The sequence below is a fragment of the Mchenga conophoros genome, linkage group LG16, assembly GCF_057382185.1.
Source record: "Mchenga conophoros isolate Kocher_MC1m ecotype Shallow Benthic linkage group LG16, M_conophoros_male_GT1.1, whole genome shotgun sequence".
Lineage (NCBI taxonomy): Eukaryota > Metazoa > Chordata > Actinopteri > Cichliformes > Cichlidae > Mchenga > Mchenga conophoros.
In genome coordinates this window covers 26888598-26912335 of record NC_140541.1, presented here as the reverse complement: position 1 = coordinate 26912335, position 23738 = coordinate 26888598, and the positions used below count along the sequence as shown (strand labels likewise).

At 38.7% G+C, this 23738-nt stretch overlaps 1 protein-coding gene across 1 annotated transcript in view; it reads right to left on the bottom strand.

The window, feature by feature from the left end:
* Positions 1 to 23738, bottom strand: part of erbb4b (erb-b2 receptor tyrosine kinase 4b) — a 338434-nt gene that overhangs the window by 85271 nt on the left and 229425 nt on the right. The window contains exons 6-12 of the mRNA XM_085249408.1: positions 16933 to 17051; positions 13405 to 13546; positions 11814 to 11927; positions 11425 to 11551; positions 10290 to 10363; positions 3939 to 4029; positions 2243 to 2442 (exon numbers count right to left, since the gene is read on the bottom strand). Coding sequence (XP_085105534.1) covers positions 2243 to 2442; positions 3939 to 4029; positions 10290 to 10363; positions 11425 to 11551; positions 11814 to 11927; positions 13405 to 13546; positions 16933 to 17051 — 867 coding nt within the window. The remainder of the gene's footprint in view (positions 1 to 2242; positions 2443 to 3938; positions 4030 to 10289; positions 10364 to 11424; positions 11552 to 11813; positions 11928 to 13404; positions 13547 to 16932; positions 17052 to 23738) is intronic.

The window sequence follows — 23738 nt, the reverse complement described above, 5'->3', positions numbered from 1 at the left end:
TTAACTGTGTCACAATGAGGTGAGATAAACTTTTGATGCTAAATATGTATAAAATAATTAATACAGTCTGAAAAATATTAACTGAAAACTGTCCCATTTGCTTCTATACATATATTACATTTCCATACAATCCTGGGTTATTATTGATATCTTATTGATGAGGCTATGCCAAAATGTAATATGTAAAAAGTAAACAAATTCAAAGAAAAATTATGGTTAAAAAGCCATCACAACTGTGTTTTAATACCATATAGCATGAATGTATTACTTGTTTTACATGCTAGTACACACTAGATCTCTATTCCAACTACTATGAAAACTAGATGTCTTAGTTTCAGGTTTCAGCAACTACTTAAATCGCTACAACCGCATGCATATTCACAAGAATACTCTTTGCTGCACTGTAACAGTGTGATAGCTGCCCTTTTCTAGCCCCATGAGGCTCAGTCAACTTTAGACACACAAACACGCGCACTCTGATGCACACATGCAGAACCATGTCAAGTATGTGACTCTTGAAACTAACCCAAAGTCTTCAAAGACTCTAAAGTGTGTGTGTGTGTGTGTGTGTGTGTGTGTGTGTGTTTTCAACAGTAAGGAAGTGCCAAGGGGAAAGGAGCACATGAACAGTGAAAAGGGGCCAACTCAATAATGCAAATACTGGCTCATTAATGAACATTATACATAAATGAATAATGTCTTAACACTTGTGGCAGTGATATAATAAAGCTCTTCCATTTTTAGAAATGCAATCTTTATCTCACCACATCAGTTATTTGCCTAATTTCATTTTTCTAAACCTTGCACTCTCGGAATGACCCTGATGTTAATTTGTTTAATTATTGAATTATTGTTTTTAGTGTCCTTCAGAAGCTAGTGAGATAATGGGTACCATTCATAAGACAGACAAGCCTCAAAACCTTACTATGAATGGCCACTACAATAGCTCCTTTAAAACAAATGCCTTTGTTATGAAGGCTGGGTGATAACTTAGAAAGCAGAATTTTGTCTGTTGGTTTCTTGTTAGTTCGACAATTCAAACTTCTTTTAAATCTATACTACAAGAAATGTTGAGTAGATTCGTTCCTTTCTTTAGTGTACAACCTGTTTTAAATATGAACATGTTTGAGAAAAAAAAAAGCGTACTCTTGATGGTGCCTGAGGCTAGACAGTGAGTGTTAAATTAACAGCTAAAATATGCAAATGTATCACGGTTGTAGAACACAGAGGTCATTTAGCACATTATAATGACTCAAATATGTCCTGCTACCAGAGGATATCCAGAATCAGAGGTTAAAACATAATTTTCATACAATGTCTTTGTTTTCATAGCTGTTCAAAAGCTGCAGCACAAAGATCTGCTCTTGTGGTAGATTTCACTAACAAATGCATACATATATAATGTTTTAACATAAGTCGTTAAACTATGACTGGACAGGTTTGCTACTTATGTTTTGTGGACATACAAACATAATTTACCTTTTTTAGTTTTTTAAAAGTTTATATTGGATATTTAGCAAATTTGCAACTAAATAATTGTATCATACAGTGCAGCACAATATAGCAACTGGTATATTTTCTGTAGCTTTTTTTTCACAAATACTAGGAGGTGACAAAAAGAGCAAACCAACTACCATGAAACTTGGTAGAAAGGTGTTGCTGTGGGCAAAGAACTAAAAACTTTAACTTAAAGTTTTCTTTAAAAGTGTCAATGCGCTTTGAGTTGTGTTGTAAGTGGAAGAGGGACCTATAGAACAGTGGTAAAATATATTGCAGTACATCAAATTCATTAGATCAGTAAAAAAAAGAAAGTAAATAGGGTTCAAGGTTCTTTATTTGTCACATGCACAGTTATACAAGTATAACACACAGTGAAATGTGGCCTAAACCAGAGCAAAAAATAAGAAAAAAACACGGTAAGGAAGGCGCCTGGACGTGGCCGCGCCATCTTTCGAGTATATGCCAAGAATGGCGTTGTTGAAAATCTGCAGAAGTTTTATTTCTGTTTTATTTCTGTTCAGATGACTATTTTCTTCTTTTGCTGTTATAGCTCTTTATAAGTACATATACAATCTAAATAGCCTCTGATAACATTCAAAGCAAGGTGAAGGTTGTTGATCATTTTTGATCATTTATTTTTGTTTTGGTAGAGCAACTCATGAGATATGGTCATTTTTTTTAGTGCAAAGTTGACCAAATATTTATTATTTAGATGTTTAGAATGATTGTGGCATCAACTTACAGCATTCCTGTGGACTTCGGTTGTTGCGAATAAGAACCTTTTGGTTTGTAGTACGGAACAGTCTTGTCCAATTGACGGTGTTATAGTAGCAAAGCTGGCTGTTCTCTGCAATGTGGACATTCCCAGCACTGATCTCTCTCAGAGACTGAAGCTGAAGTGATGTGATCCCCGGCTGCTTCAACACCAGCAGAGAGATCCCACTGAGAGGTAAGAATAGGTGGAGGTGAGAGGAAGACGGAGCCGACAGCAAAGGAAAGAAGGTCAGAGGAGCAGGAGGAGAAGAAATGATGTGGCGCAGGGACAAAAGAGGAAAAGAAAGGGAAGAGAGAAGATGGAATCATTTCACAGGTTTGGTAGAAATGCTGTTTAAACATCATAGCGGTCTACCAGTCATCTCAACTGTGATCTCATTAGTCAACATTAATTCTATCACTGAATCATAATTTCAAGAAGAATACACTGTGTTTTTATGAGCTCACATTGTCCTATGTTGCAACAATGCAACTTACAACATGTGTTTTAATCATTCTGTCTGCTAGGCTCTCTCTCTTTTTTCTTCCTACCCCCAGCTATCCTGATATGTCCCACTTGCATGGTTTAAAAATGACAGGATGCCAGTGGGTGTCAGAAACATCAGATAGACCGAGAGTATGCAGGATCAAGCACGGGGCAGGGGTGGGTGGCAGGCTATAATTTGTACTGCAGCCTGCTGTTTCCATCTGCAGGCAGGTGCAGTGCACATGCACACACTCTCACACGCACGCCTAGGGACACACACACACAAAAACACACTGAATCTCACAGTCTACACTTTATCAGCAGACACTCGCTTTGATTACATCCAAATCCCGCTACATTTTTATTGCATGTTTTCCAAATTAAGAAAAAAAAAATCTAAATGATGAATAATTAAGTGCTATAATTTAGGTTAAATAATTAAGCTGTCTTTAGAAAGTCATGTTTTAAGTACAGCATTCTTCAGCAGTAACAAAAAAAAATTACACTTCACACATTAACATGCATAGCACTTATCCAGATAAGGCTATCCAACAAAACCGGATCCACTTTCAGTTTGCATTAAAATGGTTTAAATATATAACCAGAGGTAGAGACGTTTGATTGCGACTGTAACCTCGTCTTTCCGATCTTCTTTAAACCACAGCAGTTTGCAACAATGCATGTGAATTTACATCTGTGAGATAAGCTGTGTAGTGTAAATATTATCTATGCGTTCATATACATACAATATGTGTACAGCCCCTCCATACCAATAGCAAAAAGAAATAGAAATTAGTCTACTGATAATAATAAACTTTATTTGTATAGAACAGGAAATAATCAAACTTAACTCAAAGTGCTTAACATAAAAAAGAGAATAGAAATTAATTATAAGAAGTAATAATAATAAAAACACAGCACAATGAAATACTCTAAATTTACTGTTATCGGCTCCGTCTTTCATTCCTTCATTTCAGTTTTCCAGTGAGCTGTGGCTTCAGAGATTGTTCGCTACAATTAGCTAAAAAAAAATTAGCTAAAACCACAAATTTTCCTGCTTGCCATTGATTTAGAAGAACTGAGCTCTGATTGAGACATTTGTGAAACAACTTGGCATAAACTATTCCCAACAATCAAAAAACAAAATACAAAAGAAAGAAAGAAAAAGAATTTGTGAAGGTATTATGCACCCAGGTACCTGTACAATGCTCTTCCCCCAATAGTAGCCAGGTTGGAGAAAACACCCAAGTCTGTCATGTTGTCAGGCCATGACTGAATGTTTAGAAAACCTAAATGAAGACAGGGATGAACATAGGTTATAAATCCACATGAGTACTGACAGACCAGAATCACCTGTCTATCACACTGTCCATTTCTACAGTGACAAGAAGAAAATGAGCAGAGAGAACCGGCCTCTCTCTAGAATTAGCAACATTCCAGAAACACAACAATGCAACTGCACCACCTGAGCCTCATCTGAAATCAGCGAAGCACTTCTAAGCCAGATAAATGTCTGGCACAGCAATGCCACAGAGGAGTTTGGTGCCAGCTATAACAAGTCTGACTTATCAATATTTTTGCATTTCCTTTATTTCCCTGTCAACTGTTAAATAATTTAGGAGATAAAATCAAAAGCTGAGAAAATGGCCATGGCTCATTTAGGATTTTTAATAATAGATTCAGAAATATGAAATATTTATTAGAAAAAACAGTAGGGGACTACAATCCCCAAGCCAACACCAGAGGACAAACAACAGAGGCTACGAGACCAAAGAAAAATCCACAGTGGGTAGAAGAGCAGAGGTAAGAGGGGAGGAGAAGGAGGTGGAAGGAAAGTCTAGACAAATATAATGGCATGTTTTAAAAGCTAAACATGCAATACTCCAGTCAATAAACAGTATCAGACTCTATTATGCTAGACAGTGTGAGTTCTTCCCACAGGATGCATAATTTTGTTGGTCCGGGAAGGGAGGAATGGCAGAGAAAGGTAAGTAGAGCTTGTGGCAACACAATGCCACGCTTGGCTTGATGACAAAAGACAAAGTGCATCCAGTCTGAGTAGTGACGGGGTCTCAATACATGCTTATTACTAATGCTTGGGAAATGTCCAAAACAGGTGAGGAATCATGCATGATTTTTTATTGCAGTTCCATCCAAAATGATGCTACTTCCCAAAATGGAAAAAACATTTTAACATTTTTTGTCATTTACACATTTTTTTTTAAAAAGTGAACCTTTAATGAGAGCATAATGGCAGTCATTAGGATAAAAGAAGAATTTTTTCCATTATATAAACCATTATGAGGTATTCGTACAGAATGTCAAATATATTGCTGGGGAATTGCGGTTTGTAAAAGGTAATTGCACTTTTGGTATTTGTCCATCTTGATTCTCATGATGTGCAGTTTATGATGCTGTGAGTGCCTCTTAGCCCAGAGGCAGCAGTTCTATAGAATCGTTAGCGCTGTACTTGTCAACACTAATTGTCTTAATGACAAAACCTGCAGTGCTGAGGCACCTCGCTGTTCTGGCACGGTGCTATTTCAGAGGGCTTTGGGTGTTCTCTACTTACAATAGCAGTCTACTGCCTGTTGAAATCTTTCCTGTCTGTTCCAATGTAGGGATGTGATAGCAGCGAACGTTTGCTATCTGTATTTGCTATCATCAGAAAGTGGGTGAAGATTGTTGATAAGAAAGGTTAAAATATATAAATAAACAGTCTTTGTCCAAGCAGAGAGACACTCTAGAAAGAGTAGGTTTCCGCAATTGTGTTATTGTACTGCCAAGTAATAGTAACTTTCACGGTGTAGTAAAAGAGACAATAATGCTAATAAACATGGCGAGCACTGAGCTGCTAAGCTACAAAAAAAGTAGTACAATTCTAAAGGTGACTGGAAAGGTAGCTAGAATGACTGTTCAGTGCCCTGCTACATACGAATACAGCAACGAAGACATGTGATGCAGTCTGTATATGTATATAAATTGTTACATAGAAATTGTTACATAATTTCATTGTGCAAGCAACTGTACAATGACAATAAAAGGTCTAAGTCTATATAGTTTGTGTATCATATGTAAAAATACACCAGTATTGTATTGTATTGTACATGCTTCCTAAAGTCTGTGCAGAGTAAATGGTCACAATGCATTTTTGGAACAATCTAACTATATACACATTAAATATCCTGCAGGTCTCTACACACTTCACATTTACACTTCAGGCAAACTTCATAATAGATCTTCCAGTGAAGAGCAATAAGAATAGATTACAGCAAGTTATCAACTCAGAGGTTCAACTTCCTTGAGGTAACTGTTGTTGCTGATTGGCATTAATAATAACTGAAATTAACTGAACTGATTTAAGTCTTTGTAGCTAATTTGTTTCTAAGTTGTGCTAGATGCCTTAATGTGCATTTGCATCACTATCAACAATCACATAGGAGCGGTCCATGAGGCCCTTCATAGGGGAAAAGTGTAAATGGCCTGCATTTGTATAGCGCTTTACTCAGTCCCTAAGGACCCCAAAGCACTTTACACTACATTCAGTCATTCACCCATTCACACACTGGTGATGGCAAACTACATTGTAGCCACAGCTGCACTGGGGCGCACTGACAGAGGCGAGGCTGCCGGACACTGGCGCCACCAGGCCCTCTGACCACCAGTAGGCAAACATGGGGTTAGTATCTTGCCCAAGGATATTTGGCATGCAGCCAGGAGGCAGCCTGGGATCGAACCACCGGCCTTCTGATTAGTGGCTGACCTGCTCTGCCACCTGAGCTACAGCCATCCCTTAAGTGTAGGCCTGATCCTTTCAGACAGATTGTGGAACCTCACTAGATAGAAAGATCAATGCCAAAAAGCAAGTCAACAAAAATTTTGTGTGCAACATTATGCTAGCGCTTGTATTTTTTTGTGTTTTCATGTGAATTTTCATGCACATGGAAAGATCACTTATCAGGAGTGTATGCTCTGCTGGGAGCCACATCAGCAGCACACCAATGTGCATAGTGAATTAAAATGTGGAACCACTTGGACAAGAAGGCCATGAGCTCATAAGCAAAGGTTAAGAGCGCTTAAGTTGTAGTGATTACATTCTGAGTCACAACACCGAGAAACCCACTTATGCTGAATCGTGCTAGCTACACCCACACTTTGGGTAAATCCTGACCTGGTAAGAAGCCACCGAAAAGACAAAAGCATAATGGATCAGAATTTGATTTGAGACAGAAAGATGTGTGTGCTGGTGTGGATGATGAAAGCTGTCCTACTACAGAGCTCATTTGAAAGCCAGAGCAACGCTAGCTGTGACCTTGGGGTCATGGATGCAGGTTGCCTGCTTTTGTAAAAAGTCACGTTCTTCTGCCAGCTCAGAGAAATGACAAGCTGAGATGACACACGTGTCTGACCACATGGCTGCTGGTTTATGCTTCATCACCTGCTTTCAAACTGTCATCACTAACCATCAGAGAGGAAAAGCAAGAAAACAAAATGACTTCGAAGTCAAGTTTTGGAATATATCTAAGTCAGTTTAAAGAGTAAACAACTGGACTTATACAGAGATTTATATACCTTAGCAGATACAAAGAGTTCAGATGCAAAGGTTTCAATCAACTGAGTTCAGTGTCTTGCCTGAAGACACGAGGAGCGGGTATCAAAATGGCCCCAATGGTGTTAATGGACAATTCACTCTATCAAATGAAAAACAGCTGCGCTAGTTTAACTTGCTTTCCTAACTCACTATAATCCTTCCTTTTTTCCCTTTGAGCAGGCTTAAATATTAGTTGTAACTGACATCAGTTGTCAGTTTCCATTAAGGAAAGCGCAATAATAAAAATGCTATTTTGTCTGCAGCATTTCATTTCTAAATCTTTCCTTTTAAGTTAGCTTTTGAACTGCAACAATACAACTCTTTTTCTATCAGAGTGGTTTATCACATTTAGATTATGTAGACAGATGGTGGTCGCAGCTCAAAAACATGATTTGGATTGTGAACAAGTAGGAAAACTGCTATTACTACTACATGTATGTTGGCAGTTGATTGTGTATGTTTATTACCCCCCATATTAGCTTTTAAGAGTAACTGCCATTAGGTATAACAATATTTATTATTATAACTGCTACAGGTTATGTAGAAAGTAAAGTATCTAAGACACATCTTAGATACTTCACAATTTTCTTTTCTTTTAAAAAAAATATAACTGATGTAATCCTAAATAAATAAGTGGTGTTCAGATGAAAGGGACACACTGTTTAATAAGACATCTGCTTTTGTCATTCATGGCTAAATAGCAAGGCAAGGCAAGGCAAGGCAAGTTTATTTGTATAGCACAATTCAACAACAAGGTGATTCAAAGTGCTTTACAGAGACATTAGAAACAAGAACAAATAAAAAGCATGATTTAAAATTGATTAAAACAAGCAAATAAACTAACTAACTAATTAACAAACAAACAAGCAAACAAACAACAGTATATAAAATCAAAACAGATAAAATCAGAACAGTAGATAAAATCAGTAGTTAAATGTAAGTTTTGAAATTTAAGCTTAAAGTGTGGATTTGGTGCTTTATTCAAATGCAGCTGAGAACAGGTGAGTCTTCAACCTGGATTTAAATAAACTGAGTGTTTCAGCTGATCTGAGGCTTTCTGGGAGTTTGTTCCAGATATAAGGAGCATAAAAGCTGAATGCAGCTTCTCCGTGTCTGGTTCTGACTCTGGGAACTGATAAAAGACCGGATCCAGATGACCTGAGGGATCTGGATGGTTCATACTGGGTCAGGAGGTCATTGATGTATTTTGGTCCTAAACCATTCAGAGCTTTATAGGCCAGCATCAGAACTTTAAAGTCTATCCTCTGACGGACAGGCAGCCAGTGTAAGGACCTCAGAGCTGGACTGATGTGGTCCACTTTTTTGGTCTTAGTGAGGACTCGAGCAGCAGAGTTCTGAATGAGCTGTAGTTGTCTGACTGATTTTTTAGGTAGACCTGTAAAGATGCTGTTACAGTAATCAAGCCTACTAAAGATGAATGCATGGACTAGTTTTTCCAGGACCTGTTGAGACATCAGATCTTTTATCCTTGATATATTCTTGAGGTGATAGTAAGCTGACTTTGTTATTGTCTTAATGTGTTTTTCTAAGTTTAGGTCTGCATCCATCACTACACCCAAATTTCTCGCCTGGTTTGTGGTTTTTAGATGTATAGATTGAAGTTCTCTGGTGACCTGTAATCGTTTTTCTTTGGCGCCAAAGACTATTACCTCAGTTTTGTTTTTGTTTAGCTGGAGAAAATTGTGGCACAACCAGTCATTGATTTCCTCAATGCATTTACCAAGAGCCTGTACAGGGCCTCGGTCTCCTGGTGACATTGTGATATATATTTGTGTGTCATCTGCATAGCTGTGATAGTTTATTTTGTTGTTGTTTATAATCTGTGCCAGTGGGAGCATGTAGATGTTAAACAGAAGGGGTCCCAAGATGGAACCTTGGGGAACTCCACATGTGATACTTGTCTGCTCAGATGTGAAGTTACCTATTGATACAAAGTATTTCCTGTTTTCTACGTATGTTTTGAACCAGTTTAGTACAGTTCCTGAAAGACCTGTCCAGTTCTCCAGTCGTTTGAGTAATATGTTGTGGTCAACTGTATCAAATGCTGCACTGAGATCCAGTAAAACTAAGACTGACATTTTTCCACTGTCTGTATTCAGACATATGTCATTGAACACTTTGGTCAGAGCGGTTTCAGTGCTGTGGTTCTGTCTAAAACCTGACTGGAAGGCATCGTAGCAATTATTCTGTTTTAAGAAGTAACTGAGCTGTTGAGAAACTGCTTTTTCAATGATCTTACTTAAAAACGGGAGATTTGAGATCGGCCTGTAGTTGTTCATTTGTGTCTTGTCAAGATTGTCCTTTTTCAGTATAGGTTTGATTACAGCAGTTTTTAGTGATTCTGGAAACACACCTGATAATAAAGAAAAGTTTACGATCTGTAACAGGTCTGACTCTAAAGTCTTTGAGACCTTTTTGAAAAAACAGCACTGATATTTTACGAGAATAGTTTCCTATTGCTTTTGAAAATATGACATCAGAGATATGATGTGTTCTTCTGATGGCATTGTCAAATTTTGGGGCTGGAAGGATGACAGTGTACACGCAGCTAAAAAGTGGAGGTGGCATGGAGAGCTGGGGGATTAACGATGTGCACCGCATGTTCTGGCTCTTTTCTTCATGGTGCGTGAAGGGAGAGCTGGGGCTGCGGGACTCAAGGCTAGGGACTCCCTGAGGGAGAAGCAGTAGAGAGAAAGAGGAGACTGAAAGACTCATATGATATTCATCTTATTCTGCAAGGCCTGTCCTTGGTTTGGACATTCTCAAGAGGAGGGGAGGACTTGAAGAAAAACACATATGCTGATACATGGAAGTATTTATAAGCATTGATGTGAAACTTTCCTGTTCAAGAAAAGAGATGACAGTAAGAGTAAACATTTGTTCTTTCTTTAAATACATACGCGTATAAGACCAATGCAGTGCAACTTATACACTTACCTGTAATTTCCCGAACGGTGCGGAACACGTTGAGTTTTTCCGGGTCCAACGCTTCAATGTTATGATAGATATCCCTGTGAATAAAAAGAGATCAGAATGACAAAAACAAATCAAGTAAAAGAAAAAAAGAATGTGTTTTAGTATTTCCATCTGTATGTGTAAGGGATATACCTACTTAGAATAGAATAAAATAGTCCTTTATTGTCATTGTACATGTACAACAAAAATGCGATACTTACAGGAAATTTTCTTACTTACAGGTAAGAAAAGTTTGCTACATTTACCAGCTGAAGAGGTAAATCATGTATGTGTACTGAGAATACCTGATTGGGATATTTTAAGTGAACTATATTAAATACATATGAATGAATGCAAACAAATAGTACTGTATATCCTTGCAGACATAACTAACCACTAACATTATTCAGATTAATCCATCCAATTAACAGTTTGATTCAATCTGTATCACACTGTTAATAGCTCGATGGTATTTAAAATACCATATTTTCACAAGTATTATAATCAGTTTTATTTCAAATTGCAATTTTGAGTCAAAAACAAAGTTTCTGATTATTGAGAGAACAACTCAATAAAGGAGACTGAGAATGGAGAATAAAAGGAAGGAAGCAGTCAGCAGGTACAGCGGTGGAGAAGCTGACACAGCCCCGGAGAGATCTTTGCACAGAGAGGTCACACTTAGCCACTCTAAACTAACATCTGTTAAGCACACATGCTCTAAATGTGTCCATCATGGATGTTCACTTGTGTGCTAGCTGAAGAGTATCATCTATCTTAATTAATAATTGAATCAATCCCCCAATCTGTATGCCAGGTGACCCAAATTAAACACACCATCTATGCTATGAGACCAACAGGTGCACACTTAGTCTAGTTGAAGGCTAAAATGGTCACAGTGGACTAGCAGCTGCGATTTTTACTTTTAGTTACTTCCAACTTCAGTGGAGTGTGCACTACCTGTGGGCTCTTTTTCAACAATCCACTGTGAATGCTCAGTGCTCGCTCAGCTGAATACAGAAAGGCTGAATGGAATGGGAAAAGCCATTTTATATTTAGGCAGATTTTTTTTCTCCCACACTGTCTTCAGTCATATAAGCTGAATCTTCTCAGCTCTCACCCTTTGATTCCAGTAATGAGGAACACCAGGTTGCCATTGATTTTGGTGCAGTTGACAAACTTGTCAATGTTGTTGGAGTCCACTGTCTGAGCAGTCTGTAGGCTTGCTGTGCCTATCCCATCACATGCTGAAAGAAACACAGTGAAACCGTGAAGAGAAAAAATTGCATCAATTAATTCAATGGTGCAAACATGCAAAATACGAGGTAGATTAGGGGTTTGATGCAATCAGGACAACATGTACTTTTCCTGCATTTGCCAAAATAAACCCAATAGTGAAACTGACAACAGTGCATACATACAACTATATAGTGTTAATAATAAAATAGCTAAATCGATGGAGACAAACATTCAGTAATTATCTGCTGCAACTATATGTTTGAATTTTACCTTTTGGACAGATGTCAGTACAAGGGATGCACATCTTAATGCGATTCTCCTCCACCTCCATCTTGTTACTGGGGCATGCTCTCACACAGGAGCTGTGGTCTACCACAAAGTTATCTGGAAAACAATTCATTGTAAATGTCAAATACAGATGGCTGCTGTTTGTCACACTGGAACATACAGAACAATAAGTGGCAGTGGAGTGTAGGCAATCACATAAAAAAAGTGCTGAAAGTGACTTTGAAAGTGACTTTGCCTCACCATTATTTTTATTTATTTATTTGGTTATTTATTTACTTATTTTGCATAGGATTTATGTGAAAAACTACCAAAATAAAAAAACTGCATACTTTCATAACAGTAAACAGTTAAATGTTTATATTATTCTCTATCCTGTGTCTGTTTAAAAGTAACAATGCCTCGAAGCGCAGAGCTCCTCTTCCCTCCCTGCTGGTTGGCCTTTTCAGTGATGTTTTGAACAGCATGGGGTGTCTACAATTAGTTGTGGGTGTGGTGAGTGACTAGCTTGTGGTTAGCAGTGGCCAAAGAATAATTTATGAATAAAATGACTAAACATTATACACAGGAGTGAGAAGAGCTATGCTGCTAGTGCAGACGCAGGCCTCTACTTCCCCGTCACCTGTACTGGCTTTGCAAACAAGACTGCTTGTCAAGATGACATGTTGGAACGACCATTGACCATTTATGTACCCCCAAGAAGTGTAACAGTGTAGCAAGTCAACCATCCATCCATCTTCTTAACCACTTATCTAATTTAGGGTCGTGGGGATGCTGGAACTTAAACCAGCTTTCACAGGGTGAGAGGCTATGTACATCCTGGACTGCCAACTTATACGTACAATGGCAGTTATGTCAATTGGACTGGACTTAAAAGAAAAAAGAACATACAAATGTGAGAACCCAGCCTAACAAATACATCCCATGCCTCTTATTCTGACCTAAACTTTAAAACTTAATGATGTAACTTGACTTTTTCTACTCCTAACACAAAACTTTATACAAGTTTTACTTTTAAACAGCCATTTGCTGAAATTAAAATAAAAGTCCTTTGCAAAATGTCGCTTTTACAAAACTGTAAAAGTCAAATTCATCCTCACAGACATAGTCACGCTCACACACACATAAAGACTATTTTAGGAAAGAGACAAGCTATATTTATGTTGCTAGTATTTGCCCTAAAAATGATCTACCAGCAGTAATGAGAAAGTTATGAGAAACCTAAGGAGTAAATGCAATTCAAGAAGCAGCTGCATTTATCTTCCAGTCCAATGCAAATGAGGGTTATAAAGAACATAACAGGCATTGCTACTGTCCATTCCTCCTGCTTGTGGGTCTCGAAGACCAAGGAAATCAGCTGATGGATTGCACATGGATGCAGGTGTAATTATCCACAGTGAACTGAAACTGTCCCATTAAATTAGTACTTAAAGTGTAGCTATGTAGAGGTTATGACTTAAGATTAATGTTTAAAGCAGTATGCATGTATGTGGAGTATCCATGTTTGTGTGTGGGGGTGTGTTTGTCTGTGTGTGTATGTATGTATGTTTGTGTTTGTCCAGGTGGTCAGACTTACGTGGACACTTCTTGACGCAGAAAGCTCCATAGGTGTACTTTGCCCTAGGGTTATGCTCCAGCTGGAAGGTGGTAGGGTTGTAGACAAATGGCTGAGGGCACTGGGTCACACATGCCCCACTGTCATTAAAGTTGGTGCAGGCCTGCAAACATCCACATAAGTATTATTAGCAGTAGTAGTTGTAGTAATAGTACTAGTACTTGTAGTGGTAGTAGTATATTTACATGATCCGTACACAGTCACAGATTAGGTTACTTTTGATTGTGTGGCCAAAATCTGGTTTCACGTTTATTCATAACTGCTGCCAGCCTGACCCCAGGTTTGTATTGCAATTTCCTTTCAATGTCCAGTAGTGATATTACTGAAAGGTGGAGATGGAGACTATCAGCATGCACCCAATGATATTACAATCAGTTTAATTTTACTAAGAAAAATCAAGCCGGAGTGGAAAAAAGTAGATACAGAAATCGTATTTTGCTTGATTCTTTTTAAAAAAGTTAAGCTACAGAATTTTAGTCTGGTTGAGCTCTGGACTTTGACTGGGCCATTGGAATACCTTGATCGTTTTCTTTTCCAACTATTAATTTTTAGATTTGCTGTACTTCCCATCACAGTCTTGTTGTACGACCCAATTTGGACTAAGCTGTAGCCACGACGCAGACAACTTGACATATGACTTAACAATACAGAAGAGTTCAGGTTAACCTAATAACTCCAAAGTGGCCAGATTCTATGGCTACAAAACAAACCTGAATCCTCACCCGTCTACCAACGTGTTTAATAGTTGGTATGGGGTGTTTATAACATCCCGTGTTTTGTATTTGGCAATAATAATAATGGGTTGGATTTATATAGCGCTTTTCAAGGCACCCAAAGCGCTTTACAATACCACTATTCATTCACTCTCGCATTCACACACTGGTGGAGGTTGTAGCCACAGCTGCCCTGGGGCAGACTGACAGAAGCGAGGCTGCCATATCGCACCATCGGCCCCTCTGGCCATCACCAGTAGGCGGTAGGGTAAAGTGTCTTGCCCAAGGACACAACGACCAGGACAGAGAGCCCGGGGACTGAACCGGCGACCTTCCGGTTACAGATGCGCTTCCCAACCCCTGAGCCACAGTCGCAAATGTGTCACTATGGCCACACATTGCAACTTTAATCTTGTGTGTCCCAAAATGACCAAAAGTCTTGTTTGTTAAGATACAAATTTGCCCACCCAAGCTATACAGCATTGTTCTTTTTAAAGAGAAAAGGCTTTCTCCTGGCATCTTTCCAAACAACCTATACTTGTTCAGTCATTTTTAGTTATGCAATTGTACTGTCCTGAACTTTAACATCCATCCATTTTCTTCTGCTTATTCGGGGCCGGGTCATGGCCAAGCAGAGAAGCCCTCCCTCTCCCCAGCCACCTCCTCCACCTTATCCGGGGGAACGCCAAGGTGTTCTCAGGCCAGCCGAGAGATATAATCTCTCCAGCGTGTCCTGGGACATGCCCGGAAAACCTTACCCAGGAGGCGCCCAGGGGGGCATCCTTGTCAGATGCCTGAACCACCTCAGCTGGCTCATTTCGATGTGGAGGAGCAACGGCTCTAGTCCCGAACTTGGCCGAACTTCTCACCCTATGTCTAAGGGAGAGACCAGCCACCCTTCGGAGGAAACCCATTTCTGCCGCTTGTATTTGCGATCTCGTTTTTTTCGGTCACTACCCACAGCTCGTGACCATAGGTGAGGGTAGGGACGTAGATCGACCGGTAAATTGAGAGCTTCACTTGTACACTCAGCTCTCTCTTCACCACAACAGACCGGGCCAGCATCCGCATCACTGCAGTCGCTGCACCAATCTGTCTGTCTCCCAATCCCTTCTCCCATCACTCGTGAACAAGACCCTGAGATACTTGAACTCCTCCACTTGGGGCAGGGTCTCGTCCCTGACCCGGAGTGGGCACTCCACCCTTTTCCCGGCCGAGGACCATAGCCTCAGTTTTGGAGGTGCTGATTCTCATTCCCACCGCTTCACACTCGGCTGCGAACCGTTCCAAGGCGAGCTGGAGCCCATCACCTGATGAAGCCAACAGGACCACATCATCTGCGAAAAGCAGAGATGAGATCCTGAGACCACCGAAGTGAAAGCCTTCCGCCACTTGGCTACACCTAGAAATTCTGTCCATAAAAATTATGAACAGAATCGGTGACAAAGAGCAGCCCTGGCGGAGCCCATCACCCACCGGGAACGAGTCCGACTTATTGCCAGCTATGCGGACCAAGCTCTTGCAACGTTCGTATAAGGACTGAATGGCCCGTAGCAATGGGAACTTTAACATGTAACATGCTAACTGAGGCCTGTAGAGTCTGAGATGTAACTCTTGGACTTTTGGTAGTTTCTCTGAGTATTTGACCTTGGGAAGATGAACGACTTTCTTAAGTGTTTCCTACTTGAATGAACAATTTTTGTCACTGTAGGCTGATGGAGTTGTCCGTTTCCAGATTGGGCAGCAACAATTGCTTCTCTAAGCTCATTACTGATGTCTTTCCTATTTAGCATTGTGTTAACACACACTGAAATGCTTTTCACCTCGACTTCATTATTATTTTGTTATTGCAGTACCTGCCAGTCCATTGTAAAAATTAATAACAAATATGATTGAAATACTGATGAATTTAATTATACTTTGTTTTACTTTACACCCAGAGGTTGACTATATGCACACACTGGTACAACTTTTAGGCTACGTAATTATAATGCATGTGGAACTTGATTTTCTGGATGTTTGCTTGAGGAAATTTTCTCTGACTGGACCTCCTTAAATTTTAATTGAATATTCCTGTACTAAGACATGTACTTATTCTATATGTGTTTACAGACCCTAAAAAACATATACTTGTACACATTTAATGTTATCTATGATAATAATATAGAAATAAATTCTTGTGTCTAAAGACTTTGAATTTGCCAGGATTCAATCAAGAATTTACTTTGCCATTTTCTCAATTTTATGATGATTGTGAAGAGAACAGAAGAATAAAAAATTATGATACAGAACTTGCTTTTCCAAAGCCAGGAAGAAGAGCTCGATTAGCCACGGACTCACAGCCTCAGAAACAAGTTTAACATGAAAACAAGCACAGATAAAAGTGATAAAGCACATGGCAAAAAGTCAGAATGAAGAGTTCCCAGTGAAGTCTATATTTAACAATGACACTCATGTCAGGAAGAAAAGAGAATTAAATGTCATCAAACGATATTTGCCATACAAGTGGCATTTAAAAACTGAGTGAAATCCATTTTAAGAGGTACCTGAAATTGAAGGAAGGAAAAAGTCACAAGTAAAATGTGTCAGACTTAAGAAACCAAAAAAAAAAGAAGAAGAAGAAGAGAAACGTAAAACAAAGTGTTAACACAAAATGTTATCTGCGTAACCATATTGACATGGTAATATCACCAGGAAAATGATCACTTTAACCTCTTTTGTCACACCGTAATGATGTAAAGTGTGTGTATGTGTGTGTGTGTGTGTGTTCACTTACAAAGCAGTCTGTGTCCTTTGGGCCATAACAGCCACCTGCACACTCACGGTGGCAGCAGTCACTAACAAAGGGACCAAAGCAACGGCCGTCACACTGCTCCGCACACACTGTCTTAGTTACTTTGAAGTTACAGGCATGTTAAAAAGAGAGAGACACAAACAAAGGATAAAATGTATATACAATACACGTACTTTATGCATACATATATAAAACGTAAACACAACACAGTCTTAGAATGTGTCTGTCTAGCCAGTTCAAATGGCAGGTGAAGATAAAAAAATTAAAGCCCAGTCACTGGAAAGTTGTCACTGTAAAACCTTTGAGAGGTGGGGGGGTAACGTCAACTTCATCATCTGCTCTGGAAGTTATATATACTATACTAACCTACCTACCATCTATTGCTTTGTAAAATGCATGCATACACATGTTTTTACATGTGTCTGTGTCTGGTGAGTTCAGCTGAAGCAGAAGTTCTTTTTACCACCTACTAGCTATCTTCAATCATGTTTTCATCTCTGCTCTCGTCTGCTGTCTGGCTCAGTGCAACAAAGACATAGCGATTCTTATCTGAATGTACTACCAAAGTGAACATCTGTCCACCTTTGCAATCATATGGGCGGCCGCATGTCTGTGTGCCTTTCTTCTTGACAGCCATATATAAATGTACATAGGACCCTGCTATTTCACAGGTAAAGACAGCTGGTAATTGACATAGCTTAAGTGTCAGCAGTGGGACTTTCATTATAGAGCAGGAATACATAACTAAGCAGTTATGGATGAACCAGTAAAGTTGGCACAAGATAAAGTATTGGGGTGGGTTAAAAAAAGATATTATACATAGTGGTTTGGATAAATGGATGTACTGTAATTACAAATTAAACTATTTGCATAATTTTGTTGTTATCATATTTACTTTTACTTCTAAATGACTGAGGCTCTCTGTTCTTTTTATACTCAGTCATGTTGGTAATTAGTGACAGCTATGGCTTTTGGTTGTATGAGGTGAAAGATGCTCGACGATGTGGAGCCAGCGTTAACTGAACACAAACAACAAAAGCTTGTAATAAGAATAAAATTCAATCTCATTTTAAGAATATATTTGGTGATAAAGGTTAAAGCGAACTGGTCAGAACTGAAACTAAGAAAGTAAATTGCAACAGTAAATATTACTGGGGAACGTAAGGCTACTATTGTACACCATTACACATCTATTGGTGGTGCTTATTTTTGTTTTGAGCAGGGCCATTGTTTTTTTGATCTGTGTTATGTTTCCCTGCAGCCTTGTGTTGACAGGACACCATCACCATGATAGATAAAAGCTATGGACAAGTCGCCAAACAAACATGGACACACAGACACACACACTCATGCTACTGAGTGGAAAGCTACTGATTTACCATCAGTAGCATTCAATTAACAGTGCCTGGCCTGCATTGATATGGTCTGCTTTATTCAAAAGACACTTTGTCAAAATAATGGCCAAGCCACATCGCCAGAGACGGACACAATTATGTTTGTCAATTTGGCTTTAAAAATCCACTTTAACCTCCTAGGACCTGGCGTCCACATATGTGGACATCACATTTTGGGTTATTTAGACCAAAATACTAAATTTTGCTCTACAAGGGCCTGATATCCACTTATGAGGACATTATACTGCTACTGTTCTATCACAATTTTAAATGAATATCCTCATATGTGGCTCTTATTTTTATTAAAAACAAAAATAAGGTAAAAAAAAAAAAAAATCGGGCCCCAATGTGACCAAATATCAATGAGAAATTAAAAATGCATGCCGTGGAAGAGTTCAGGTCTTAGGAGGTTAAGAATAACTAAAGACAAAAAACAAAACAAATCAAATTACAGACATCACTCACAGGAACCAATGCCTCTGAGTTCCCCTGTGAATTTATTATTATTATTATTATTATTATTATTGGGCACATCTGGTTCTCAACACCTGTCTTTTTCTGAGACAAAATATTCAGTTAATTTTTCAATTTATTCTTAAGTGTAACTTTATTTAAATAGGGAATGAATGTCTATAGATCAAATGTTTGCCTTACAGCGCAATGGCTCAAAAGTTTACAGTTAAAAGGTAGCAGTTTGACACAGGAGGTCAATTCAATTGCATATCAGTTACAGTGATTCCCAATGTTGAAAGTGAAATGACTTCTTAAAGCAAAGGGAAAACATATCAATGATAAATAGTGTGCTTAATTTGACAAGTATAAGTCTTTATTTGCTAATTAATACCCTTGTTAATGCCGTATTTTTGAAATTATTTGCATTTCAAAAATGCCTCATTAACTAGATGTAGTGATAAGGCTATGATGAATAAACTGAAATGAATAAACACCTTCATCATGGGATGTTTGTGAATAGATACGCTTCTTTTTTTTTATCTATGAGCTGATAGATCTGAGATATTCACCACTTGTAGTCTCACAGTGTTTCTATTTTGTGTGTTTCGAAGGTCCAGAAGTTTATTTTGATGCAATTTAACATGGGAAAGATGGAGCAAAACTTCCTCTTTGCATTTCACGCAGTGCACACACACACACACACGCACACACACGCACACACACACACACACACGCACACACACACACACACACACACACATATATATATATTATACCACAATCACCACCCAGTTCAAAGGGTCTGATGTCATCTGTTATTATCAAGGACCACAGAACTTGTCAGTTGCGATCTCTGCAGCCAGTGGTACAACTAATAAAAATTGCTGTTTCGTTTAGAGCAGGTGTGAGTACTTTATCCTGTATCCTTTTATAGAACATAACATGTACTTCTATGGAAAAAAACTACCTCTGCTGACAGAGATCCAGTTTTTTATGTGAGAGACTCAGTAAAGAGAGTGGTTTTGAATTGTAATTTACTTCCTCGGTGTATTTGGTTCGTCATAATTAAACTTCATAATTAAAAGCATTCCAGTGCAAGAAAAAAAGCTCTTCTTTTTTGAAAGCAAGTAAAATAAAAGATGAATCATGGCATCCACAAATAAATGGATGAGGATAGAGAGATGGCGCGATCACAGCTGAAACAAGGCAGATAGATGGGGCCAGGGCTTATCTGGGCCTCCTCTGTGACGTGTTGTTAACAGGTTCTGGTCAAACAGTTCATTCCTCATTATCTTAACGAGATCACAACCACAGAACAAATAAGATGTGACATGCCAGGGTTGGAAGGCATAGATGAAGTGGTCTAAGTACGAAGTGATGGACAAAGAGCAAGAACTTGATGAAGGGTGGTACAATAAAAAAAAGGAATGTGAGAGGTAAAGAGGTATGTAATGAGGAAAGAAATGTGAGCATGTGTCCATGTGAGTACATAATTTTGTTTCTGACTAAAACTAAATGTGTACATACAGTTTGCTATAGGTCAAAAATATACTAAATATGAAGTCTTCCTGTGGATGTTAGTATGTGTTAAACACAGACAGAAGGGTGAGCCACTGTGGGCTGTGAAGAGGGCTTGTAGAGCTAACCATTAACAAAAGTGCAGCCTTAAAAATTACCATTTTATGACACCTAATTAATTTAAGCACAGTTACTCTGAACTACGCTGGAAAACAATGCAATTGTAACAAAATAATTCTTTAGTATTAGTAAAAATATAATTTTTTTTAAATTAATTTTATTGTTAAAAAGTGGCCTTATTTGATGTTTACTTGTGTAGGCAAAAGCATGTTGCATTAGCCAATCTCTCTCTCTAGCCAATGTTTACCGAACACCTCAGAACTCGTTAAGTTAATTGCATTCTGAAGCATCAGAATATGCACAACATTGTCGTCAGTGCTGCCGTGCTGCTACTGACTAAATTTGAATGAGACCAGATGCTGGATGCTGGCATGCATGACTTAGCTGTTGCTGCAGCCTTTCATGTCCATGAGACAACGATTTCTGATCTGCCTATTGGTCGACTTGGTCAACATTTGACTGGATAGAGTAAAAATGAAATACTCCAACATGCATTTGTGCAATTCTTGCAGCAGGATCCCAGCCCCGTGGCTGTTTCAGCAGGACAAAGCCAACCTTCACACTGCCAGGGTAGTTAAGGCCTTTCTGGATCAGGAGCATATCCAGACACTTGCTTGGCCAGCATTTAAACCCAATATTTCTTCAAATGCAGCCACAACCAGTGAGCATTACACAGCTGCAGGCTGCACTCATCCAGGAATGGAGAGCAATTCCTCAACAGCAGGTCTAAACACTTGTGCAGTCCATGCACAGATGGGTGACGGCTTGCATCACATCCAGATGAGGCTATGCCTTGTCAGAAACATGTTGTATACAATTAAGAATTGCTTTTCCTGACAGGTATGAGAGCCAAAACCATCATTAGCATTACAATCATCACCGGTTCCCAACCTAAACAGCACTCCCCATGCCTGAGGTGTGGGAATCATCATCAGAAAATGTGACGAACCCTCTCTTACAACATTCTCAAATGTTTTTTTCTAAAAAGCCTTGTTTTGTATTTTTCAGAACTGTAGAACAATGTTAAAATGGAGGGATTGTTGCTGTTCCTGTTTCACTACTTGCAGTTAGGCTGTCACATATCATTTGCATCACAGTGAAACTTTTGTTATCTTTTAATGATCCGGTTTAAAATAAGAGCTTTCCTCATAGGTGAAGACAAGAAACAACCACTCATCACAGCCTTGTGTAAAATGTTTTTCCTTTTGTAGACTGCAAGTTATTTAATCAGTGAATGTAGATGATGTTGTTTTTTGTCCTTGAATCTAGGATTTTTGTATTAATGATCTTTAATAAGGTTAACACAGAAGATTTGTCTGATTTTTAAATTGCTGGTAAAACTTTGTTTTTTAGAAATTTCCAACCAGTAGTACTAATAAAATCCGTGTGACGACGTCTATTTAATACCAGTCAAAGCCACATCAAACTTTCTGCTTGATAGAATGATCTAAAGAGCATCCCTGTTTTGATTATTTTGATCTGATCTGTTGATTATACATTTTTGAGGCTAAAATTCCTTTGCATTGTGGAGCTGTGTTCATTAAAATACCAGAATATCATGTGTGTTAATTTGGAGAGCATACAGTCTCCTCAAAAGAAATGATGACTTTCAACAGCAAAAAAACCCCAAAGAAAAATCTGATGTCATCCCTTTGGGGCAACAAGCAGGAAAACCTTCACTTTATGGAATTCAAATATAATTTTAGATGCTAATTTATTGGTGATATTCTCATGTCCCGTTTCCACAGAGGCAGCATGGGGTTGTGCTTAGTTTGTGAGTAATATGCTTACAAACTACTGTGCTCAATCCTGCCTCTTATTTCCATAAACACCTGTTGCCACTGATTTGCAGTGCAGCTCTTGTGTAATGTGGCATACCTCTGCCTTTTTCCCTGTTTCTCTTGATTAGGACTAGCTTCTTGACAGCCATTCTTTCACTTAGACCATTTCTAAAGAAGCTTCGGTGAACAGTAGATGGTTCTACTGAAGGGCTGGATGGTCCTCTCCTCTCAGGTCCTCTATGAGGTCTTTGCTGGGTTTTTTAAAAATATATTTCTTGGGACATGACTTTCTGATACTTTTCATCTGCTTTTTTAGACCTACCACTTCTTTTGTCCTCCACTTGTCCAGTTTCCTCAAGTTTTTTTCTATTTAAGAACACACTGCACACCATGCTAAAGACATGCCAAGTTTTTGCACTTTAGGAATTACCTCACCTGAATACAGTTAACAGGTCATCAGCAAGACTCTATAGAACTTGACTGCATGCTGCGGTGACAATTCAGCCATTTGATTCATGTTACAGCAGTTCATCAGTGAATGATCATGGTGCAATAAAAGTACTTTTAGAAGTACATTTTTCCAAACATTTACATTTACTTAGGAGTTACCAATCCAGCATGCAGTCAAGTTCTATACCCTTGCTGATGACCTACTAATTTTATTAATTTGTGTTGCAACAGGGACACATGGAAAAGTTTCAGGACACCGGCCCTCGAGGACTGGAGTTTGAGACCCCTGGGTTAAACTAAAGACTTAACCCTTTGTCACCAATGTATCAAACAGGCTGCCTAAACTATTTTTGTAATTTTGCCTGTGAAACTACATAATATTATGGTTATGGTTGTCCCCAGCTAATATATCTATCTACACACATATTACAGTGTTGGTCAATACAGTCTATATTTTAACACAAAGTTGTATTTCTTTTTATGACTAGTATAAACCAAACAAAATAAATGCAAAATATCAACAAGTGAGCAAAAAGATAAAGGTCTTTGATTATTTGGAAAATTGTTTTTGGCCTAGTGTCTAATGTCTCAAAGTTGATATTGTGATTTAGTGAAATTTGCCCAATCAAACAGATGACTCAACTTTAATTCAAGAATAAGAGATTTGTCATTTACAAAAATGGCACTTTCATTTCCTGTTTTCAAACTGAAAGATGCTGCAGTAACAAGTCTCACAGTTCATAACACTGTTCACGCACATACACGCACATATACACACACACGGCCTCGAGGGCCGGTGTCCTGCAGGTTTTAGATCTCACCCTGGGTCAACACACCTGAATCAAATGATTAGTTCATTACCAGGCCTCTGGAGAACTTCAAGACATGTTGACGAGGTAATTTAGCCATTTGAATCAGCTGTGTTGGATCAAGGACACATCTAAAACCTGCAGGACACCGGCCCTTGAGGCCTGGAGTTCAAGACCCCTGCCTTAGATGGAGTCACATGGATGTATACATAAATGACATCCAAAGGTATATCCACTAAATAAAGCTTGGAATCTCGTTCCAA